Below are 18456 nucleotides of genomic sequence, written 5' to 3' on the forward strand. Positions count from 1 at the left end.
AACTCAGAAATTTGCAAATGTCAAATTTTGACTAATCTCAAAAATTGAGGGGTTTTTGTAGCAAATTTCAACTTTTGGACTTCAGAAAATTTCCAAATGCTGAAAGTGTTTGCCTTTTGAAACCTAGAAACAATTTTTTCTAGAAAATTTCTGAGATTTTTGACTCAGAAATCTCCCATTTTTTTCCCCTGGAAAATTTGAGTTTTTTGTTGCAAATTTCCTGCTTGTTTTTCCCTAAAATGCTGTCGTACTTTCCTGGTGCTGAAACATCAGATGAACCTCAGACTTCTGGAAAAACATACAAACATGTCAGTCGCTTAATGAAGAAATATTAAACATAAACAGCAGGAATTTATTTTTAATAAATAAACCCGTCCAAATGTCCCTAATTCCAATCGAACAAGTTCAACAAAGTGATTTTATTTGGGTTCTTTAGGCTTCGTTTCACCGGGGAGACCTTTATATTGAAGCCCATCACCGGAAGTTGCGTGTTTTAACGCGTGCAGTATTGACTATCGGGAGGAAAGCATCACCGGAGCCCCTCTGCAGCTGGACCGACACATCTGGACCGGAACCGGCCTGGGACCAGCCGCAGCTCCTGGAGGTGGGGGCGGGGGGAGCGCACAGGTGAGGCGTCACGTGACCAGACCTCCGGAGCTTAACGGGGCGCGCGCAGGTGTGTCTCAGCATCCCAGTCGAAGCGCGTGCGGGGCTCCTCGGGGCCAGCATGGCGGAGGAGACCCGGGTCATCTACCACCTGGAGGACCAGGAAACCCCCTACCTGATCCGGATCGGCGTGCCCGCGCAGCGCGTCACCCTGGCCGACTTCAAGCAGGTGCTGAACAGACCCCACGCCAAATTCTTCTTCAAGTCCGTTGATGATGACTTCGGGTGAGTCACGTGACTGACGCCTCCATCAGGAAGATGACACAGATCCAGATGGGTTTATGGAGCATCAAAGGTCACGTGTTCCAGCGGGGGGAGGCGATTCAGTCACATGATCAGTGATCAATAATCATGAAAAACAAGAGAAAGGCTGATAAACACATGTATGAATCAGCAGGGAGGCTTTGTTTGTATGTTTATGAGCTGATTGTTTATATAATCCTCCTCATGCAGCTGTGATTATGTAACTGTGATGAAAACAAAAGCTTTAATATTCCCTCTGATGAGAGGATGACTGTTGGCGGTGAGCTCATGATGATGATGATCTTTTGTCTCTAGGTGTAGCAATTTAAAAACGAACGAGACGAACATTCTGACTTTCAAAGATCAAATTTATACTTTAAAACAGATTTTTTTTTTCTGATTCCTTGTCTGTCAAGAATTATTTGCGGCTGTTTTCCCACCTGATAGTCCGATAGACTCGGTTCCCTTCCTGACCTCTGGGGGCGCTGTAACAAGAACCACTGAAGGAAATGACCCAAAAACACCTGAAGACACTGAGTGCAACTTCCTTCACAAAATGGAAACAGAAATGGAGGCGTCAGATTTCAGTGGTTGTCTTTGGTCGTTGGCTAAAGATCACAAACCATTTCTCCTGTTAGCGCTAGACTAGCGTGCTTGCTTTGGTTGATTTTACCCAGAATGCATGCTTTCTAACCGAACCAGAGTTAGCTTGGAGGACAAGCGTTAGCTCCTTTGGCTCGGTTGTGCATTCACACCTCCCCAAGCGAAGCAGACTTTCTGGTCTTTAACCGGAGTTGAATTAAAGCGGTGTATAATGGCTGCTGGTGGGAATATTTTCAAAGTTATCAAGTTGCTAAAGCACTTAGCACACCCTTAGAGTAGTTGGGGCAGGTTTTACTACAACTTAATCAGACGAGATGGCAAATATTTTCAGGATGTTTTCATATCATATCTTGCTGCACCTCTAGTTATGAAACGATGCTCATAGTGATGAAGATGATGACAGTAATGATGACGATGATGATGGTGTGTTTCAGGGTGGTGAAAGAGGAGATCAGTGACGATGAAGCTCGGCTGCCTTGTGTCAACGGACGGGTCGTCTGTTGGGTCAGAACCGCTCAGAACCTCTCAGATGGACGATCAGTCATGAAAACATCAGGACGTCCAGTTAAACCTCCAGTTCTCTGAATATCACCAGTAGAGGGCATTGCTAATTGAAAAGTTAGACAAGCTAATCATAAACTTTACATCCACTAACACCTGCACTGCGTCACAGGTGGAGAATGCCAGGAGAGGAAATGGAACTGCTGCGTAAACAGATTTCAAAATAAGAGTATGGATATAACCAAAAGTTCAACTCAGATTTTTAACTTTATAAAACTGAAAGTTTACAAAACAGCCAAGTAAATTTGTCTGGCACTATGAATTTAGGCAAAGCTAAGTGCGCTAAGCATATTTAAAGTTAGCTAAAGTGCTAATCACTAAATTAGCTTTGCTGTTAGCGGATTAGCGTCAGTGTGTCCAGCAGCACTGGTTTGGATGCTGCGAGCATCTTGCTGTGTGGTTTTAGCCAGACCTAAACATGTTGGAGGACGTTTGGAAGGTCAAACACTCGTAGGTCTGTCCGCACTTTGAAACGGTTGATTCCAGATTCTACCTTAAACCGTTTACCAGACCAGAAGTTGCGCCAGTCTTCTTCCTGAGTGCTTCTCTGTAGATCTCACCATGGCGTCACTGTCTAAATGTCTAAACTTTAAACTGAACAAAATTCAGAAAATTATACATTATGATTACATTTTCTTTAATATCTAATCTGAATATGTCCTTATTTTTTCATGACTGTCTCATTTGGACCTGATGAGACACCTGGACTGTCCAGGTGTCTCTAAGATCCTGTCTTCTTCTCTGCAGGTGGTGTCTTCAGACGCCTGTCCTCCGGACTTCAGGGGGTCGGACACGCCCTCCGTGGCCACGCCCTCCAGCTTGGCCCCGCCCCCCATCGAGAGGACCGGCGGCATCGGCGATTCCAGACCGCCGTCCTTCCAGTGAGTTCCTACACGGATTAAGCTCCAGTAGTGCTGATGCGACCGCGCGCTGACAGGATGTGATGTGTCTGTCCGCTTCAGCGCTGCGGCCGTCTGTCACGATGACCTGCAGGGGTCAGAGGTCAAATCGCCTGCTCCATCTTCAGAGAAGCAGCGGCGGAGAGATGGTAAGCTCTTCAACTGAATCAAACCAAATTCTTCCAGCTGTCTCTGATTGGCTGCGGTCTGCATACAGGAGGCCACCTGAACGGACACGCCCACCAGGCGGCCGACCAGAAGGGGGCGGGGCCAGCTGGCGGCGACAGCTCATCCAATCAGCAGAGCAGCGAGTTAGAGACGACCAGCTTCTGCTCGTCTGAGGAAGACTCTGGAGGAAGGTCAGACCTAAACAGTTCTGGTCCGGTTCTGAGTCCACCTGCTGACCAGCAGAACCCTGGGTAACCGGGCTGGGGCAGTTACCCAGGGTGTCATTTCAAATGGGCGCCATTCTAAAGCTTAAAATTGGTCTGTGTAGCACGTTTCAGCAGCAAGGCAGTTCAAGGTGGAAATTACATAGTTATTGTATTGTGATATGTCTTATCTGTCAGTTGTGCAGTGAGGTGTACGGAACAGGGTTAGTGCCAAAAATAAATAAAAGAATTTTAACTTTTTTCTCTTTGACTTTAATCTCAGAAGTTTGACTTTAATCTGAGAATTATGGCTTCTTTTCTCAGAATTTTGACTTTTCTATGCAAATCTTGACTTTTTTTTTCAGAAAATTTTGACTTTAATCTCCAAATTCTGGCTTTTTTCCTGAGAAGATTAAATTCAGATTTCTGAGAAAATAGTCAGATTTATTTATTGTTCTTTTAGTGGCCCTAATCCTAATCCAGACTGCTTTCATCACTTCATTATTATAATTTTCAGCCATTGTTTCTGTCCAGATTTACTGTCTGACTTCTTCTGGTGCAGAATTATTATGCATGTCTCATGTCAGTGTCAGAAAAAATGCCTTAAGAGCTTTCAGACTGCTGGGAAAAAGTCGGATTTGGGTCCCATTTTCCTGTGTGTGAAGGTTGCCTAGATTACCTGCTTTCTGCAGATGAAGCATTTTAATTGATTGGGGGTTTTGGCAGAAGGAGTGGCTTACCTACAGCGCCAACAGTCCCTGGCAGATTTCAACAGTTCTTTTGTTGTTTTTGTCACTTAAATGTTCCAGAAAATGTTTGAGCTCCATAAAAGACAATCTGAGGAGTTTTTTAAGTGACTTTTTAAATCATATTTAGACCCATGGTTTGACTAGGCCACTTCAAACGCTGTGTTTTGTTTACTTTGACACTTTTTGACTGTTTTAAAAAAAATACTTTTTCACAGCAGTGTACTTCTGTTTGTCAGTCTGGAGCATTTCCAGTTATGGGTGTGTCCCTGAATGCATCACGGTGCGTTTGCTGCAGCGGTGTCAGGCTCGTAAACCTGTTGAAGTCAGAACTCCTGGGAGAACCCAAACTCTTCCTGTGGTTCTGGTTCTGTGATGTGTAAAAAACGGTACTGCTCCTTTAAAGGCTGTGTCATGTGACCCAATGACCTCAGCAGCAGCTCTCGCTGTGATTGGCCCATTCCTCTGACACACATTCACCTGCCTGCAGGTCATTTTTTCTGCCCCAGTAAGCCTGTTCACGCCCTGGGCTCTGATTGGCTGCTGCGTGTCATGTGACCAGCGCTGCCTTTTGTATTGTGCTGCAGATAAAGCCATCCCAGCTGATCTGAGAGCAGAAATAATGTGTTCCTGATCGATTTCCTCATTTAGACTCTGATTTCCATCAGTGATGGACTCCACCTGCTGCCAGATTTACAATCTTTACACAAACATTTTAAATCTTTTTCTAATTTTTAAACAGGTTTGGAGTTTTGCTGTCCTTTATTTAATTATTTGTAAAGTCAGATTTTCCTCTCTCTGTTGGAAATGTGTTGATTTTTTATTAAAAGTGATTAATTTCTGACAGGTAAGCAGGTTTTTTATTTGTTTTCAAAATTAGAAATTTGTTTTTTAAAACCTGAATTTGTTTTTTTATTAAATAATTATTTGTATTTTGATTTTTTTATTCATTATTTTATATATTGATGTGATCTTTCCAAGTTGCAAATATATTTTTATGAAATTATAGCAACTTTTTGTTAAATCTCTTACTACTGGGGAGAAAAATAAGCAAATTTTCCATGGATAATTTGGAGCCACATTGGGGCTCGACTATGTTTATATATTTGTCTGTTTATCCTTTTAAAAAGCTTTTATTTTTATTCATCTTTGATTAATTTTACTGTCTGCTTCAAATACATGTTTTAATTAGGATTTCCTGCTTTTATATTTCTATAAAATCTTTGTTACGTTTTTAGATTTGTGTTTTTTTTGACCAATCAAAATTCTGCCTGTGATGTCAAACCAGATTCAGCCAATCAACAGGCCAGAGCAGCTCCTCGCCAAGACTCATCAGGCGACAGCGGCGTCGCCACAGAAAACCAAAAACTCCACGGATGGAAAAGGTAAACACACACACACACACACACACACACACACACACACAACGTGAGGTCCTGGTTGTCTGTATAAGTGTGTCTTTATGACGCCTGATGCAGGGCGGCTGTTTCCATCTGGACTTCCTGTCACTGACGTGTCCCTCTTCTTCCTGTCCTGTCTCTCTGTCCACCTGTCTCCTTCTCTACCTGCCTCTATCTGTCTGTCCATCAGTCGGCGTCTTTCAGCAGCGTCACTGACTCCACCATGTCGCTCAACATCATCACTGTAACCCTCAACATGGGTGAGTACAGAAAGGTTAGCAGCGGATTGGATCAGGACACATACAGCCTTGGTTAGGTCTACTGCTGTCAGGGTCAGGTCTGACCGAGTCCAGAACTGGCCCAAACGGTCTTGATAAGGACAAAGAGAGTCCAGAACTGGCCCAAACGGTCTTGATAAGGACAAAGAGTCCAGAACTGGCCCAAACGGTCTTGATAAGGACAAAGAGAGTCCAGAACTGGCCCAAACGGTCTTGATAAGGACAAAGAGAGTCCAGAACTGGCCCAAACGGTCTTGATAAGGACAAAGAGAGTCCAGAACTGGCCCAAACGGTCTAGATAAGGAAAAGAAAGTCCAGAACAGATCTTGTCACCCTGAATCCCATTAGTAAAACCCATGTTTCACAAATGTCTAGTATAGGTTCATCGACATCTACAACTGCTTCCCATGTGTTTTGGGTCTGGGTCTGGGTCAGGTCTAAAACATCCTAAATTAGCTCCATCATAGTCCAAACTTGCTCCAGAGGTTCCCTTTGAGTCTCAGCTTGGTCCAAACAAAACAGCCTAAATTACATTGAGTCCAATTCAAAACTTCTCCAGAAGTTTCTTTCAATTTAAACCAGATCCAAAACCCCCCAACTTAAATTAGGTTTATTGAAGTTGAAAACTGCTCCTCATGTTCTGTTTGAGTTTAATCTACATCCAAAATATCCTAAATTAGGTCTACTGGAGTCCAAGATTGGTCCAAAGGTTCTCTTGGACTGGATCTGGTCCACTACAATCTAGATTAGGTCAGCTATCTGTCCAACACAGATCAGGTCCAGTTGGGGTTCTCAATCAGGTTCGTAGGTAGATGGATCGTATCAGAGTTCAGAACAATCCCTAAACCTTCCTGGACCAGGTCTATGACAGACCAGTACTGCCCCACCGGTTCTGTTGGATCAATCCTTAAACGATGTTCATAAGTCTTTAGATCAGATCCAATAAGGTTTCAAACAGGCTAAATACGGTCTGGATCAGGTACAGTAGAATCTGAACCAGGTTCAGAACGGTGAGAATCAGATCCAGTAGAGTCTAAAACCGGTCCTCAGCAGCTTTGGCAGTAGAATGGATCAGGTTCTGCTCAAACATGGCGGTTGGTTTACAGTTTGATTGGTTCTCTCCAGGTCCTCTGAATCCAATAAGACCCAGAGCTAACTGGGTCGCTAGATACTGACCGGAGCGTGATCTGATGAGATCATTTAAAAACCCAGTTCAGAGTTCTGGTTCTGTCTGGTTGGGTTGAACAGAAGTTTAAGTTCTTCAGAAGGAGACCTTTATTTCATGAGATGTTTGCATCCTGAGTATGATGCCAGTGAGGTTTGACTGTTCTGTGCGGTCAGACTAACGCCGCCTGTTCCTCAGAGAGGTATAACTTCCTGGGCATCAGCATCGTTGGTCAGAGTAACGACAGAGGAGATGGAGGGATTTACATCGGCTCCATCATGAAGGGAGGAGCTGTAGCAGCAGATGGACGCATCGAGCCTGGAGACATGCTGCTGCAGGTAGGGCCGACACCAGGTTCTGGTTTGGACCGTCTAGGCTGGAGCCAAGACTCTCTGAAGCTCTTTGGACTTCAGAGAGTCCTTTGTTACTCTGGTGATTCTCACTGTGATTCTGTTCACTCAGGTGAACGATATCAACTTTGAGAACATGAGTAATGACGACGCAGTCCGGGTTCTGAGAGAGATTGTCCACCAGCCAGGGTGAGGCTTAATTAAAACCACTGACCACTACAGTCTGTCCTCCTCTGTTCTGCAGCTCAGGACGACCTTTGAGACTCAAGCTGAGCTGTTTCTCTCCTTCCTTTTAGTTCGGTGACATTAACTGTGGCAAAGTGTTGGGATCCAAACCCACGAAGTTGCTTCACGCTGCCCAGAAGTGAGTCAGGGAGGATGTGTAGGTTTAGTTTGATACTGTTGAATGTGATCCTGCTCGTTAAAACGGTCTGTCCTGTAAAACCGTGCAGGTGAACCAGTCCGCCCCATCGACCCGGCTGCCTGGGTGTCCCACACGGCCGCCATGACCGGGAAACTCCCCCCACACTACAGTACATCTCGACTCTGCACCTCTCTTCTATTGTTAACCCGTCCATCACATTTTAACTTCCTGCTGTTCTCCAGGTGTGCATGAAGAAAACCACCTCAACATCCACAGTGACATGACGGTGGTCGTCAAGGCGATGGCCAATCCAGAGTCAGGGTTGGAGGTTCGAGACAGGATGTGGCTGAAGATCACCATCCCCAACGCTTTCATTGGTGAGAAGATGTACTAGATCTGGATCTGAGAGTCTGAGGAATGTCTCATTCACACCAGTCCTGTTTAATCCACTTTTATCAAACTCTAGTTCATTTGCGAAGGTGTGAATCGAATTCTTATGTGGACCAAAAAAGTGAAATCTGGTCCATCTACAAACCTAAGTTTTGGTTTAGTCGAAGTGAATTAGAAAACAGATGTGAACGCCAAGTGGACCGGAGACCGCTCCAAAAGCAGAAAGTGGACTACAGCGCAGGGCATTCTGGGTAAATAAAACCAAACTTTCTAGCCTAGCAGTAGCAGGAGAAATGGCTCGTGTCTTTCTCCAAAGACAAAAGAGAAAATCTGATGCCACTTCATTTTTGTTTCCTTTTTATGAAGAAGGAAGTTGCTCTCAGTGTCTTCAGAGGTTTTTGTGTCATTTCCTTCAGTGGTTCTTGGTGCAGCGCCCCCACAGGCCAGGAGGGGAAGATGTTGCTCAAACGGTTTGGTTGGTTTGACTCAGAGCAAAAAGAATGAGAACCACAATAGCTGAAAATGAAACAAATGTTGTTTTGGTCACCACTCGAGCCGAGTTTACCGAACTATCAGGTGGAGAACCACCTAAGATTCTCACCAATAAAAACATTCTGTTTAACCAACATGAAATAATCTCTGTTGTATTTCTGGGGTATAAAGATTACTGTCAGAACTGTGAAAGGAGACGGATACATTTACCTTCTATCTGTCCAGGTTCGGACGTGGTGGACTGGCTCCACCGTAACGTCGAAGGTTTTACCGACCGGCGCGAAGCTCGTAAGTACGCCGGAAACCTGCTGAAAGCCGGATTCATCCGACACACCGTCAACAAGGTCACCTTCTCAGAGCAGTGCTACTACGTGTTCGGAGACCTGTGTGGAGGTAGGAGCTGGGGCCACAGAGCTGCCCACACTAGAGACCTAACTATAGTTGTTACTCTTTGAAATAAGAAAACCTTTAAATAGTCAGTGTGCTGAGATCACCTGGAGTCTGTGGCGTTTTGTCCTCAACTGATGTCCTCATTAAAAATAAAAGGGAAACCTTCAATTAAATGTGTTAATAGAAAGAGAAGTTGTTTTGGTTGGTAGGTTGCAGTCTTGAACTTTCACCTGCAGTACCGTCAATGAACATAAGATGGCGACACAGAAGAAAAAGCCAGTAGATCATGTTGAACTGTTTTATGTAATTAATGTCACTTTCAGAGGTTTATTGTTATAAATGTATCAATTTTTATTCAAAAGGTCTGGACTCTACTGTAGTCTGATGATAAGAAAATAAAAACCAGAGTTTCTAACAGCAGAAATGTTCCTATTTCGCTGTTGCTGCTCCTTTCAGATCTGGCTGCCATGAATCTGCTCGACCGAGAAGACGGATCCTCTGGAGAAGCAGGAGGAGGAACTGACTGCGACCCCCCAGCCTTCCCCTACCAGTACCCCATCCCTCACCCCTACAGCTCGCCCCACCCGCTGCACCAGCTTCCGGCCTGTGGGGCAGGAGGAGGCAGGAGTCATCACAGCGAAGGTACAGGACGTTTTCTAGTTTTTCATAAGGTTTGTGTCAGTATGTGGCATCCTGTATGTATTTGTTTAGCTAACACGGCTGCTTGATCATGTAAGTGTTGTATGTTTCTGTATTTCTCAGTCCTTCATTTGTTGTACTCTAGAATCAATGACCAGAACGTGAAGAAAGGAAACAAACTGCTGCGTAAACAGATTTCAAAATAAAAGCTTGAAGTTAATTACTTGAAGAATCTGAACAGACAATAACCAAAATTTCAACACAGATGTCAAGTAAATTAATGCTTTAGAATTCATCTGGATAAATGTATTCAGGTGAAGCTAATTGTGCTAAAATCTTAAAATTTAGCAAAAAACGCTAAGGCGCCAAACAAGCAATTAGCTCCGCTATTAGCAAATACACTTGTTGTTTTTGTGACCCTTTCTTTAAAATGTTTTGCAGCGCTGGGGGCCTTGATTCACAGTAGTCGGACAGACAGCGCAGGATCAATGGTTTTCTGGCTGGGAATTGAACCGGGGACTAATTGCCTGGGTTCCCCGCCCTGCTGCTACGCCGTGTGTCTGATCAGTTGCTATCTTGCCATCCGTCCTTGAACATTGAAAACAGTGACTACGTTTGAGGGATAAAAGCAGATTGTGTTGAACATCAGGTTCTGTCGTGTCTATGAGATTGGGACTCAGGATATGGGACTCAGGATAGGGTACGTCATTTTGCTGTTGCATCTTATATATTAAAGGATTCACAGACAGTCTGGGAAAGAAATTTCAGGATCTCTTCCTACGCCACAGAATCTAAAGGCTGATATCAACACTGCGTTTTGTTTTAATGTTTATGTCTGGAAGACCCTGATGAAACCTCGGTATCGCCTCTCGGGTTCTGATTGAAATGATGACATCATGTGTTCATTGGTCCTGCAGGAAGTCGCAGTAGCCAATCAGACTTCAGCGACGATCAGAAGGAGGGAAAAGGAGGAACACAGCAGGAATCTGCCAACCAGGAAGCGAACTCTCAGCACAAGATGGCCGACTGTCTGAGTGATGGCAGCACTCAGGGACCGCCCACCTCCTTCTCTGGTTCCCATGGTGACAAAGACATCCTAATGCCGTCTCAAGGTCAGCACCGTGACTTTTCATCGATCCAACCGGAAATCTCTCGACAGTCCTTCCGTTTGGCCATGGGAAACCCCAGCGACCTCTTTGTAGATGTCATGTGACCCAGTGACGATGATGTCATATCCTGGCAGGTGACCTGGAGACATGATTAAATTGACTTTTTCAACTAAAGCTGAAACGAACTGAAAAAGATTGAGGCACATTGAGTCACTGTGAAGACCTGGACCTGACAAGAACGAGACCGGGCTCTGATCAAACCTGAAACTAGACAAAACCATCCTGAGCCTGACTGAGAACCAAACCTGAGAACTAAACCTGACTGAGAACCAAACCAGATTTACCTGGCTCTGACTGAGACCTGGACCTGACTCGGACCTGGATCTGACTGAGACCTGGACCTGACTCGGACCTGGACTCTCTGAACTAACCAAATCAAAGCATGTGCTGCTTTTCTCTCTGAGTGACGTTCTGAGTCTCTCCTGCATCCTGGGATGGTTGTAAATTATTCCTGATATTCCTGTATGTAAATCACATGCTGTCACGCTGCCTGTTACTGAGCTGATTATGTTTATATTTATTCATTATTTATTTATTTAACATGTTTATTTATGAACTGTTTGTTCCAAACATTTACTGCAGAAACCGACGTGTGGATTATTTATGAGTCCTTGTTCTCGTCTCCTCATGACTTAAAACGTCCATGTTTGTCTAACTGGAGAACCCAGAGAAGCAGAGCTGTAGCTTTTCCTCTACATTCCAAAACCAATGAAACGGGTCAGTGAAAATGATTTTACATAAAGGTTAAATACGGTACCAAATCACAGACCGAAGGCTCTCAGACATTTGGGTTTTGTGAAGAACAAAGACTGATCTGTTTAGTGAAAGCAGTTGTATAAAATGTGTTCACTGTGTTATATGTACACAACCAGATAGTAAAACCTTAAATGATGACTTAGATTTGGAATAAAGTTCACATAGCTTTCATAGAAATCTGTGTATGACTGTGATTTCCTCATATCTTTAAAAGTCAGGAGTTTCACCTGTTTTGACACTACAAAAGGTGAAAGTTTCAAATGAGAAGGAACAGACAGATTAATTGTGACTGTTATTTAATGCAAACACTCCAATTATGCGTGTGTTTGTTTCTTTTACATTAGCAGAATAGCGACAACATTTTGCACATATTTGTAATGGAAATGTAGCTACTGGCTGATTACAATGAATGTGGCACTTTGAATTGAAATGTGCTTGATGGGAACAAATAATATCTATACAAGGTCTGTTTTATTGTGACTCCTTTTGTTACTAAGGACATCCTCTAGCATACAGAATACCAGACATATAACATGCTACCCCCTCATTATTCATTTAAATTATTTTTTGAAATATTTCTAGCTTACATAATTGTTTTACTCGTAATTTTGGCCCTATCTGCTTTCCATACCGTGGAGCGCCGCAGGGCGGTGCTCTGAATGGGACGCGGCCGGTCTCCATCAGCTGACGCGCCGCTTCTGCCGCCGACATCTTACCCCCGAAACGGCGGAGACGCAGAGTCCGAGTTCCACGGTCAATCACTCCGATAAAGTGATGACGGGCCCCGCGGGAAATGAAGGACGGGGCCGGGGAACATCGTTGCTGCCACCGGAGGAGGTGAGGAGACGGAGGGAAGGGGACACCAACAGTCCGTTTGTGCGTCTGTCTGCGCTGCAGTGGCGGACTGACCGCCAGACAGCTGCGGTAACGTTAGCAGTTAGCCGCTAACGGCTAGCCCGAACTAGGTTTAAAAATGCCAGATTTTAGTGTAGCGTAGTTCATCAAACCGGTTCTGACTGCTGTGAATTAAAACACGGTCCATTTTTAATCTGGAGAATCCTCCCTCTGGTTCGGCATTGAGAGAGAATAGCTAACTCAAATAATTTCCATTATTTTGTGAATTTTAAGGTACTGCATTGTGGTTAGCGTTGTGTTTAAAAGGAGCGTCAGCTACGTGACTGGGCGGTGACTCCAGGCGCTGTGATTCAGTGGTGAAGGGAAACCCGAACCAAACAGCGGCTCGGTGTCTCAGTGTGAGCCGAAATAACCGCTTCAGCTCCCGTTACCGCCCGAGGAAACGTCCGCGGGGAATAAATCTGCAGTTTTCCGGTGTGATCAGATTCCAGGAGGCTGAATGTTTTTCTTCAAGGCCTCTTCCACATGACGATGTTCTGGGAGGCTCATTTTATTCAAACGTTCAAATATATCAAACCAAACCCGTTCTCCAAATCAAATTGCTGCTATTCCTTACTTCTATATAGAAAGCCAAACGTACCAAATAAACAATAAAATATAATTGAGTCAGTCTGTGAATAACCGTGATGAACTAGATTAGATCATTTTGATGATGCTTTTGGTATTTAAATAACCAGAATTTTATTCATTAATATCTTTAAAATAAGTTTTATGTCTATCTATGGTGTTATCAGGTGTTGAAAATTGGTATGTTTGCTTTACTGTGTAAACACAATATATCTGGTTCACACCAATGTGTTTTGTATTTTAAATATTGAATAAAAAATAAGAAACATTAAATCCCTGAACGTGAAAATTACTGACAACGGAAAGTATTGTGATTCATAACTTCCCATATTTTTTTTATTTAAAACCAAATAATCATTAAAAACATGATCAGATTGACATGTTTCTGCATGTTGGGATGTGAGGTATTTATTCATAAGGTTGTAGGGACTCAGATGAAACCGACGATGTATTTTACCGGGGAAAAAAATCATAACAAAAATCTAATTTGAGATTCAAAGTTGAAATTCTATAAATTGGATTTGGTCCTTAAAGAAGATATTTAGATCTGACATGATCAATGGAGCAGGAGAATCTGAAAAAATGGACGATTTAAGAATGTGGGCAGTTTGTACATTGGTTTCATCCGGTTTTTATATGTTTTTAATAATCTGATTGAAACATGAAGACCAAATCTCCCAGAAACAGACTTTAAAAACATGTCGTCCTGCAGCAGAAATAAAATAATAAACATGTTAATGAATGCAAAAATAAATCTAAATAACAAAGAGAAAAGTACCTCCTGCTAAATATGCTTGAAGTTTTTTTTTTTTACTAAATCTGTAATTTACTAGAAATGTTTTTATTTTGCACATTTCATTCCCTTTTTTCTTATAATCTGTGTTTTCTGTGTACGTTTTGCTCGGTGAACTGGATCGATTGTATGAATGGATTTTGACATCAGAACTGATAGGAAACGACAAATCTGGAAACGTTTAGCAGATTTGGTGTCTGCAACATCGAACTATTATAAGAAACATGATCAGAAAAGCAAATCATCAAGGTAAAAATCATGAAAAAGATGCTTAATAACAGCAGGGGTGCACCTAAACCTTGCAGGAGACCGGGGCCCCCAGGACCGGATCCGAACCCCCGTCCCCTCCTCCCTCGGCCTCCATTTGAAAAACTAGAACCGGTCCGTCTGCTGCTGCCTTCAGGGTCTGTTTGGAAATATCAAACTCATATTTCACGTAGAAACTTGATCAGATCAGGGAACTTTCCATCTGCAGCCTCCAGGGGGCGGTCCTGCGCTGCAGAGAAGCCTCCAGAGCCGGTTCTGGTGAAAACTGGACCCGAACAGACCCGGTTCTGCTGCAGCGGTTCAGAACCAGCTGGCGATAGACGCCTGCTCAGGAATCAGACGCTGACGCAGCTTTACAGCCGCCGCTGCTGCGCAGGGAGCCTGTTGCCAGGCAACAGCAGGGAGGCAGAGGAGGGAGAGTGATGTCACCTCAGTCTGCAGCAAGGCGTCCGTTTGGTCCCTCACCGTTTCGGGTTTAAACGGTTCTGGTTCTGTTTTTATTCCTGTTGATGAAATGAGAATAAATGGAGGATCAAAGCTGGAAGGATTTCACTTCCTGTTTCCTGCTGAGAGGAAAACCGAAGGAGGCTGAGGCGTCTTCTGCAGCTTCACCTCGCCCGTCGTCTGGCAGCCACCGCCGGGTCGCCATGACGATGAACTCCGGCTGACGGCGTGAAGAGGACCGGGTTTGGTCCAGATTTGTTTGTGGTGTTTCAGGGGGATTCTTCCGGCCAGCAGGCGGCGCCGTTGAGCTGCAGCTCTGTGGTTTTTTTAGGTTTTGATTTTTGTAGCGTTGGATGAGAAAATCAAAACCTAAAGAAAATACAGCGCTGAGTGGGAGAGCAGCGGGAACCCGGAATAAACGCCTCAATCTCAGGGTGTCCAAAGTGTGGCCCGGGGGCCGTCTGTGGCCCTTCAGAAGGATTTTATTCGGTCCCTCACCTCAAGTTGAGACTGGGGAAAAAATTGGCCAAAAAACAAGTTTGTGTTCTTGCCATTGACAGAAGTTTATTTCTGTTCTAGTTTTGTCCTTTTTCTGCATTGTATGTTTTTTCTTTATTTGTGGAAATGTTAAAAATGATGTTTTTAAAAAGTAAAATAATACATCTGATAAGACTTTTGTGCACTGTTCACTGGCTAAAACTTAATAAAATAGCAAATTTTTCTTTTATGCAATAAATTCTGTGGCCTGCCTGTAGTTAAAAATTTCCAGTTTAAACCAGTTAAACCAGTGGTTTAGTCATTATCAATGTTGTTGCTTTGGAATCAGAACATTTACTATTGTCGGTTCTGGACTCTGAGGGTGAATTTATAGGAATATGAAAAATAAAAGTAAATAAAAAATTCAAATGTCTTGCAGCCAATCAGAGGCCGCCTTTAACTGTACAGTTTAACTGAATCTTTTGGGTTTTATTGAATAAAATGTTCTGCTCAGACGCCGTTGTTTGACTTTTATTCATCATACTTTGTTTTTCTGAAGATGAAATCTGTTTCTTCCAACAATCAAACAGAAAACAGTTTTTTCCAAGTTTAAGCTTCTTGATTTTAACTTTAAATAATTTTTTAAATCTTAGTAGTTGCTTTGATCTATTCTTTTTTTTTTATTTTTGGGGACATTTTTAAAAATTAAGTAGTATGGATAAAGAATAATACTCAAAATGTCTCCATAAATTAAATATAAAAAAATAATTTTAATGGGAAGCTCATTTTGTCAGATTAGATTTTTTGACACTTTTATTTTATAAAACTACTTTACGTATTCCAGGACTTTTAATTTAATTTATATATTTTTTAGCTCCATATTATATTTAATTGAGGGGTCTCTGGGTCTGCAGCTCAGGTGGATTCATTGTGGCGGATCGATTACGTCATCATGCAGCAGAACCTGCAGTAGCCTGATGCAGCCGCCAGAGGGCGCCGCGCTAACAGCTGGATCCTGAAGCAGTAAGCTTCAGTGGAGGAGATGCTAAAATGTTTTCTCCGCTGTGGTTTGATGTTTGTCTCTGGAACAAATATGAGTCACAGAGTGGAACATAAAAATATTTAAAATACATTTTATTGTTTTAGTTCAAACATTTACATTCATACACAATGATACACATTTTCATAAACATTTGTTTGAAAATTATGAAGAAATAGAAACTTATCAGACCTACATTATTCTTCATTTTAAAGAGACGGGAAGATTTCTCAATAAGTCATGTCTAAAAACCAGCTTTAATTTCCACTTTTCTCAAAGATTCCCTGTTTTTAGATTATTTTGATGATTAACTGGATAAAAAGCAAAAGTTGCTTATTATGAGATTTTAAAACCTAAAACCAGAACATTTTTTTGAGGAAGAGCAGCTTAGAATGTTTTCCCTCCTGAAAGTCTCAGTTTGATTTGTTCAAAAATCTGCTCCACCTCCAGCTGCTGTGGCTCTGAATCAAACCAACCTGTTCCCCTCCTGGCCTGTGGGGGCGCTGCACCAAGAACCACTGAAGGAAATGACACAAAAACCTCTGAAGGCACTGAGAGCAACTTCCTTCTTCACCAGATGGAAACAAAATGGAGGTGTCAGATTTTAGCAGTTGGAGGATTTCTCTTTAGTCTTTGGCTAAAAATCAGGAGCCATTTCTGCTGCTAGCGCTAGGCTAGCACGTTTGTTTGGGTTGTATTTACCCAGAATGCCCTGCGCTGTAGTCCACTCCCTGTTTTTGGAACGGTCTGTGGTCCACTCAGCGTTCATATTTCAAACTACACCAGAGTTCACTTCTTGGTTCGATTAGCATTCACACCTCCCCAAACAAACCGGCCCTTCAAACGGACTGGAGTTGGTTAAAGTGGATCAAACAGTTCCACAAATTGACCCTAAGCATCAAAGAAATACAGATTTAATCCAAACTTTACGCTTTAAACTTATTGAGACCAGGTAAATGTTTTGGATGGATCTGTTAGTCAGACACAAACAGGGTCACAGAGGTCACTGGTGTGATTGCATCATGTTTATTGTGTCCTGTCTCTTTAATGAGCCCCAGTGGAGCTGCTCTGAAACAACACTGAGCCCAGAGGACGCAGTCTGTGCGGACGTTTGGACACTAACAAGACAATTAGCATGCAACAAGCAGCACAGGAGATCTCAGCTGTTGCTATGGTTACTGCCGCCTGTTATGGATAAGTTTTGTTTCAGACTTCAGGAAACTTCAGTAAGCTGACAGGTTGTGCCAGAGCTCTTTAATGTGGATGACGCCTCTGCTTCTTTCTGTAATATGAATATAAAATCCTAAATTATGGAAAAGCTGATGGGATCCCAACTGGATAAAATGGAGAAAGAAAAGAAACATTTTATTATCATGGATGATTTTCTGCCTGTAGTTAAGAAAGTCAAAGGTTTTCTATTTGGATTTGATTAGACCAAGCTATAGTCCAACATTTATGGGTCAATAACTGATTAAACTGATTACAAATGAAGGACAAAACATTTAATGGCAACAAGGAAATGGAAACCAGGAGGATTTACTGAAGGAGCCGCCAACAAAAACCAAACAGAGAATGAAACCGGATCTGGAACAAATGATTTGACCAAATCGGTTCCAGTCGGACCTACAGAACAGTTTCTTTGTGTCAACCGGTAATTTCTCGTCTGAGCGGACAGAAGTCAGTCCGTACATGAATCTAATTTACTGGGCCATAAACTGTCCCAGTAATTTTTGAGATAGATGGTATTTTGAGACCATTATCACGTAACAAAGTTTCATTTTATAACGAACATTTCACACTGAAATATCGTAAATAAAACACGACCAAAAACAAACATAAAAAACAACTGAAGCCATGAATAACATGGATTATGTCTCTAAGCAAAATTTCTCATAAAATTATTAATCAGAATGGAAATGATCAAACTCTTAATTTATCACATGATGCTCATCACAATAAGCGACTGTTATTACGCAGTTAGTACTGCGTAATAACAACCAATAAGATTAGTCACCATAACTGCAGACGATACACAGGTGACCTTTGAACCCAGCCAACCACTGAACAAATGCTTAGAACAGATAAATGTGTGGATGAAGATTTTATCTTTGGACCCAATGAAGTTCCTCTTCAGGAATCATGGATCTAGAATTATAGATCTGGAGTCAACACACAGCTTTAGTTCTTCCAGCTGGAAACTGGAAATCAGGCTGACCTCTGACCTCTGACCTGACCCTTCAGAGCAGAACATAATCTGAGGACTAAAGTCTCAGATCAGAGAAACTCATCCAGGCGTTTCTCTTTAGTGGCTTTGATTCCTGCAGCAGGTCAGACTGACAATCCAACGGTCCAGAACCCTGCTGGTCCAGAACCCTGCTGCTGGTCCAGAACCCTGCTGGTCCAGAACCCTGCAGCTGGTCCAGAACCCTGCAGCTGGTCCAGAACCCTGCTGGTCCAGAACCCTGCAGCTGG

General features: G+C 42.8%; 1 protein-coding gene and 1 long non-coding RNA gene across 3 annotated transcripts; one reads left to right on the forward strand and one right to left on the reverse strand.

Annotated features, from left to right (window-relative positions):
- Nucleotides 1–475: 475 nt before the first annotated feature.
- dvl3b (dishevelled segment polarity protein 3b) lies at nucleotides 476–11659 on the forward strand. 2 transcript variants are annotated; one of them, XM_015039114.1, is made up of 16 exons: nucleotides 476–891; nucleotides 1947–2016; nucleotides 2821–2954; nucleotides 3036–3121; nucleotides 3190–3331; nucleotides 5378–5474; nucleotides 5680–5749; nucleotides 7131–7270; nucleotides 7395–7471; nucleotides 7579–7646; nucleotides 7735–7815; nucleotides 7889–8023; nucleotides 8754–8921; nucleotides 9375–9560; nucleotides 10475–10796; nucleotides 10835–11659. In XM_015039114.1, exons 1-15 carry the CDS (start codon nucleotides 728–730, stop codon nucleotides 10768–10770), a joined length of 1914 nt encoding a protein of 637 aa, XP_014894600.1. In that variant the 5' UTR covers nucleotides 476–727; the 3' UTR covers nucleotides 10771–10796; nucleotides 10835–11659. The 2 variants fall into 2 exon arrangements, with proteins under 2 accessions (XP_014894600.1, XP_014894599.1); XM_015039113.1 differs by having other exon boundaries at nucleotides 10475–11659.
- Nucleotides 10766–11941, reverse strand: LOC106951514 (uncharacterized). The gene is made up of 2 exons (XR_001425824.1): nucleotides 11391–11941; nucleotides 10766–11357 (listed from the first exon to the last, which is right to left on the reverse strand). It is a non-coding gene; the product is annotated as an uncharacterized LOC106951514 (long non-coding RNA).
- Between the last annotated feature and the right edge of the window lie 6515 nt (nucleotides 11942–18456).

Source organism: Poecilia latipinna, unplaced genomic scaffold, assembly GCF_001443285.1.
Source record: "Poecilia latipinna isolate Pla-1442-1.1 unplaced genomic scaffold, P_latipinna-1.0 Scaffold462, whole genome shotgun sequence".
NCBI classification, from domain to species: domain Eukaryota; kingdom Metazoa; phylum Chordata; class Actinopteri; order Cyprinodontiformes; family Poeciliidae; genus Poecilia; species Poecilia latipinna.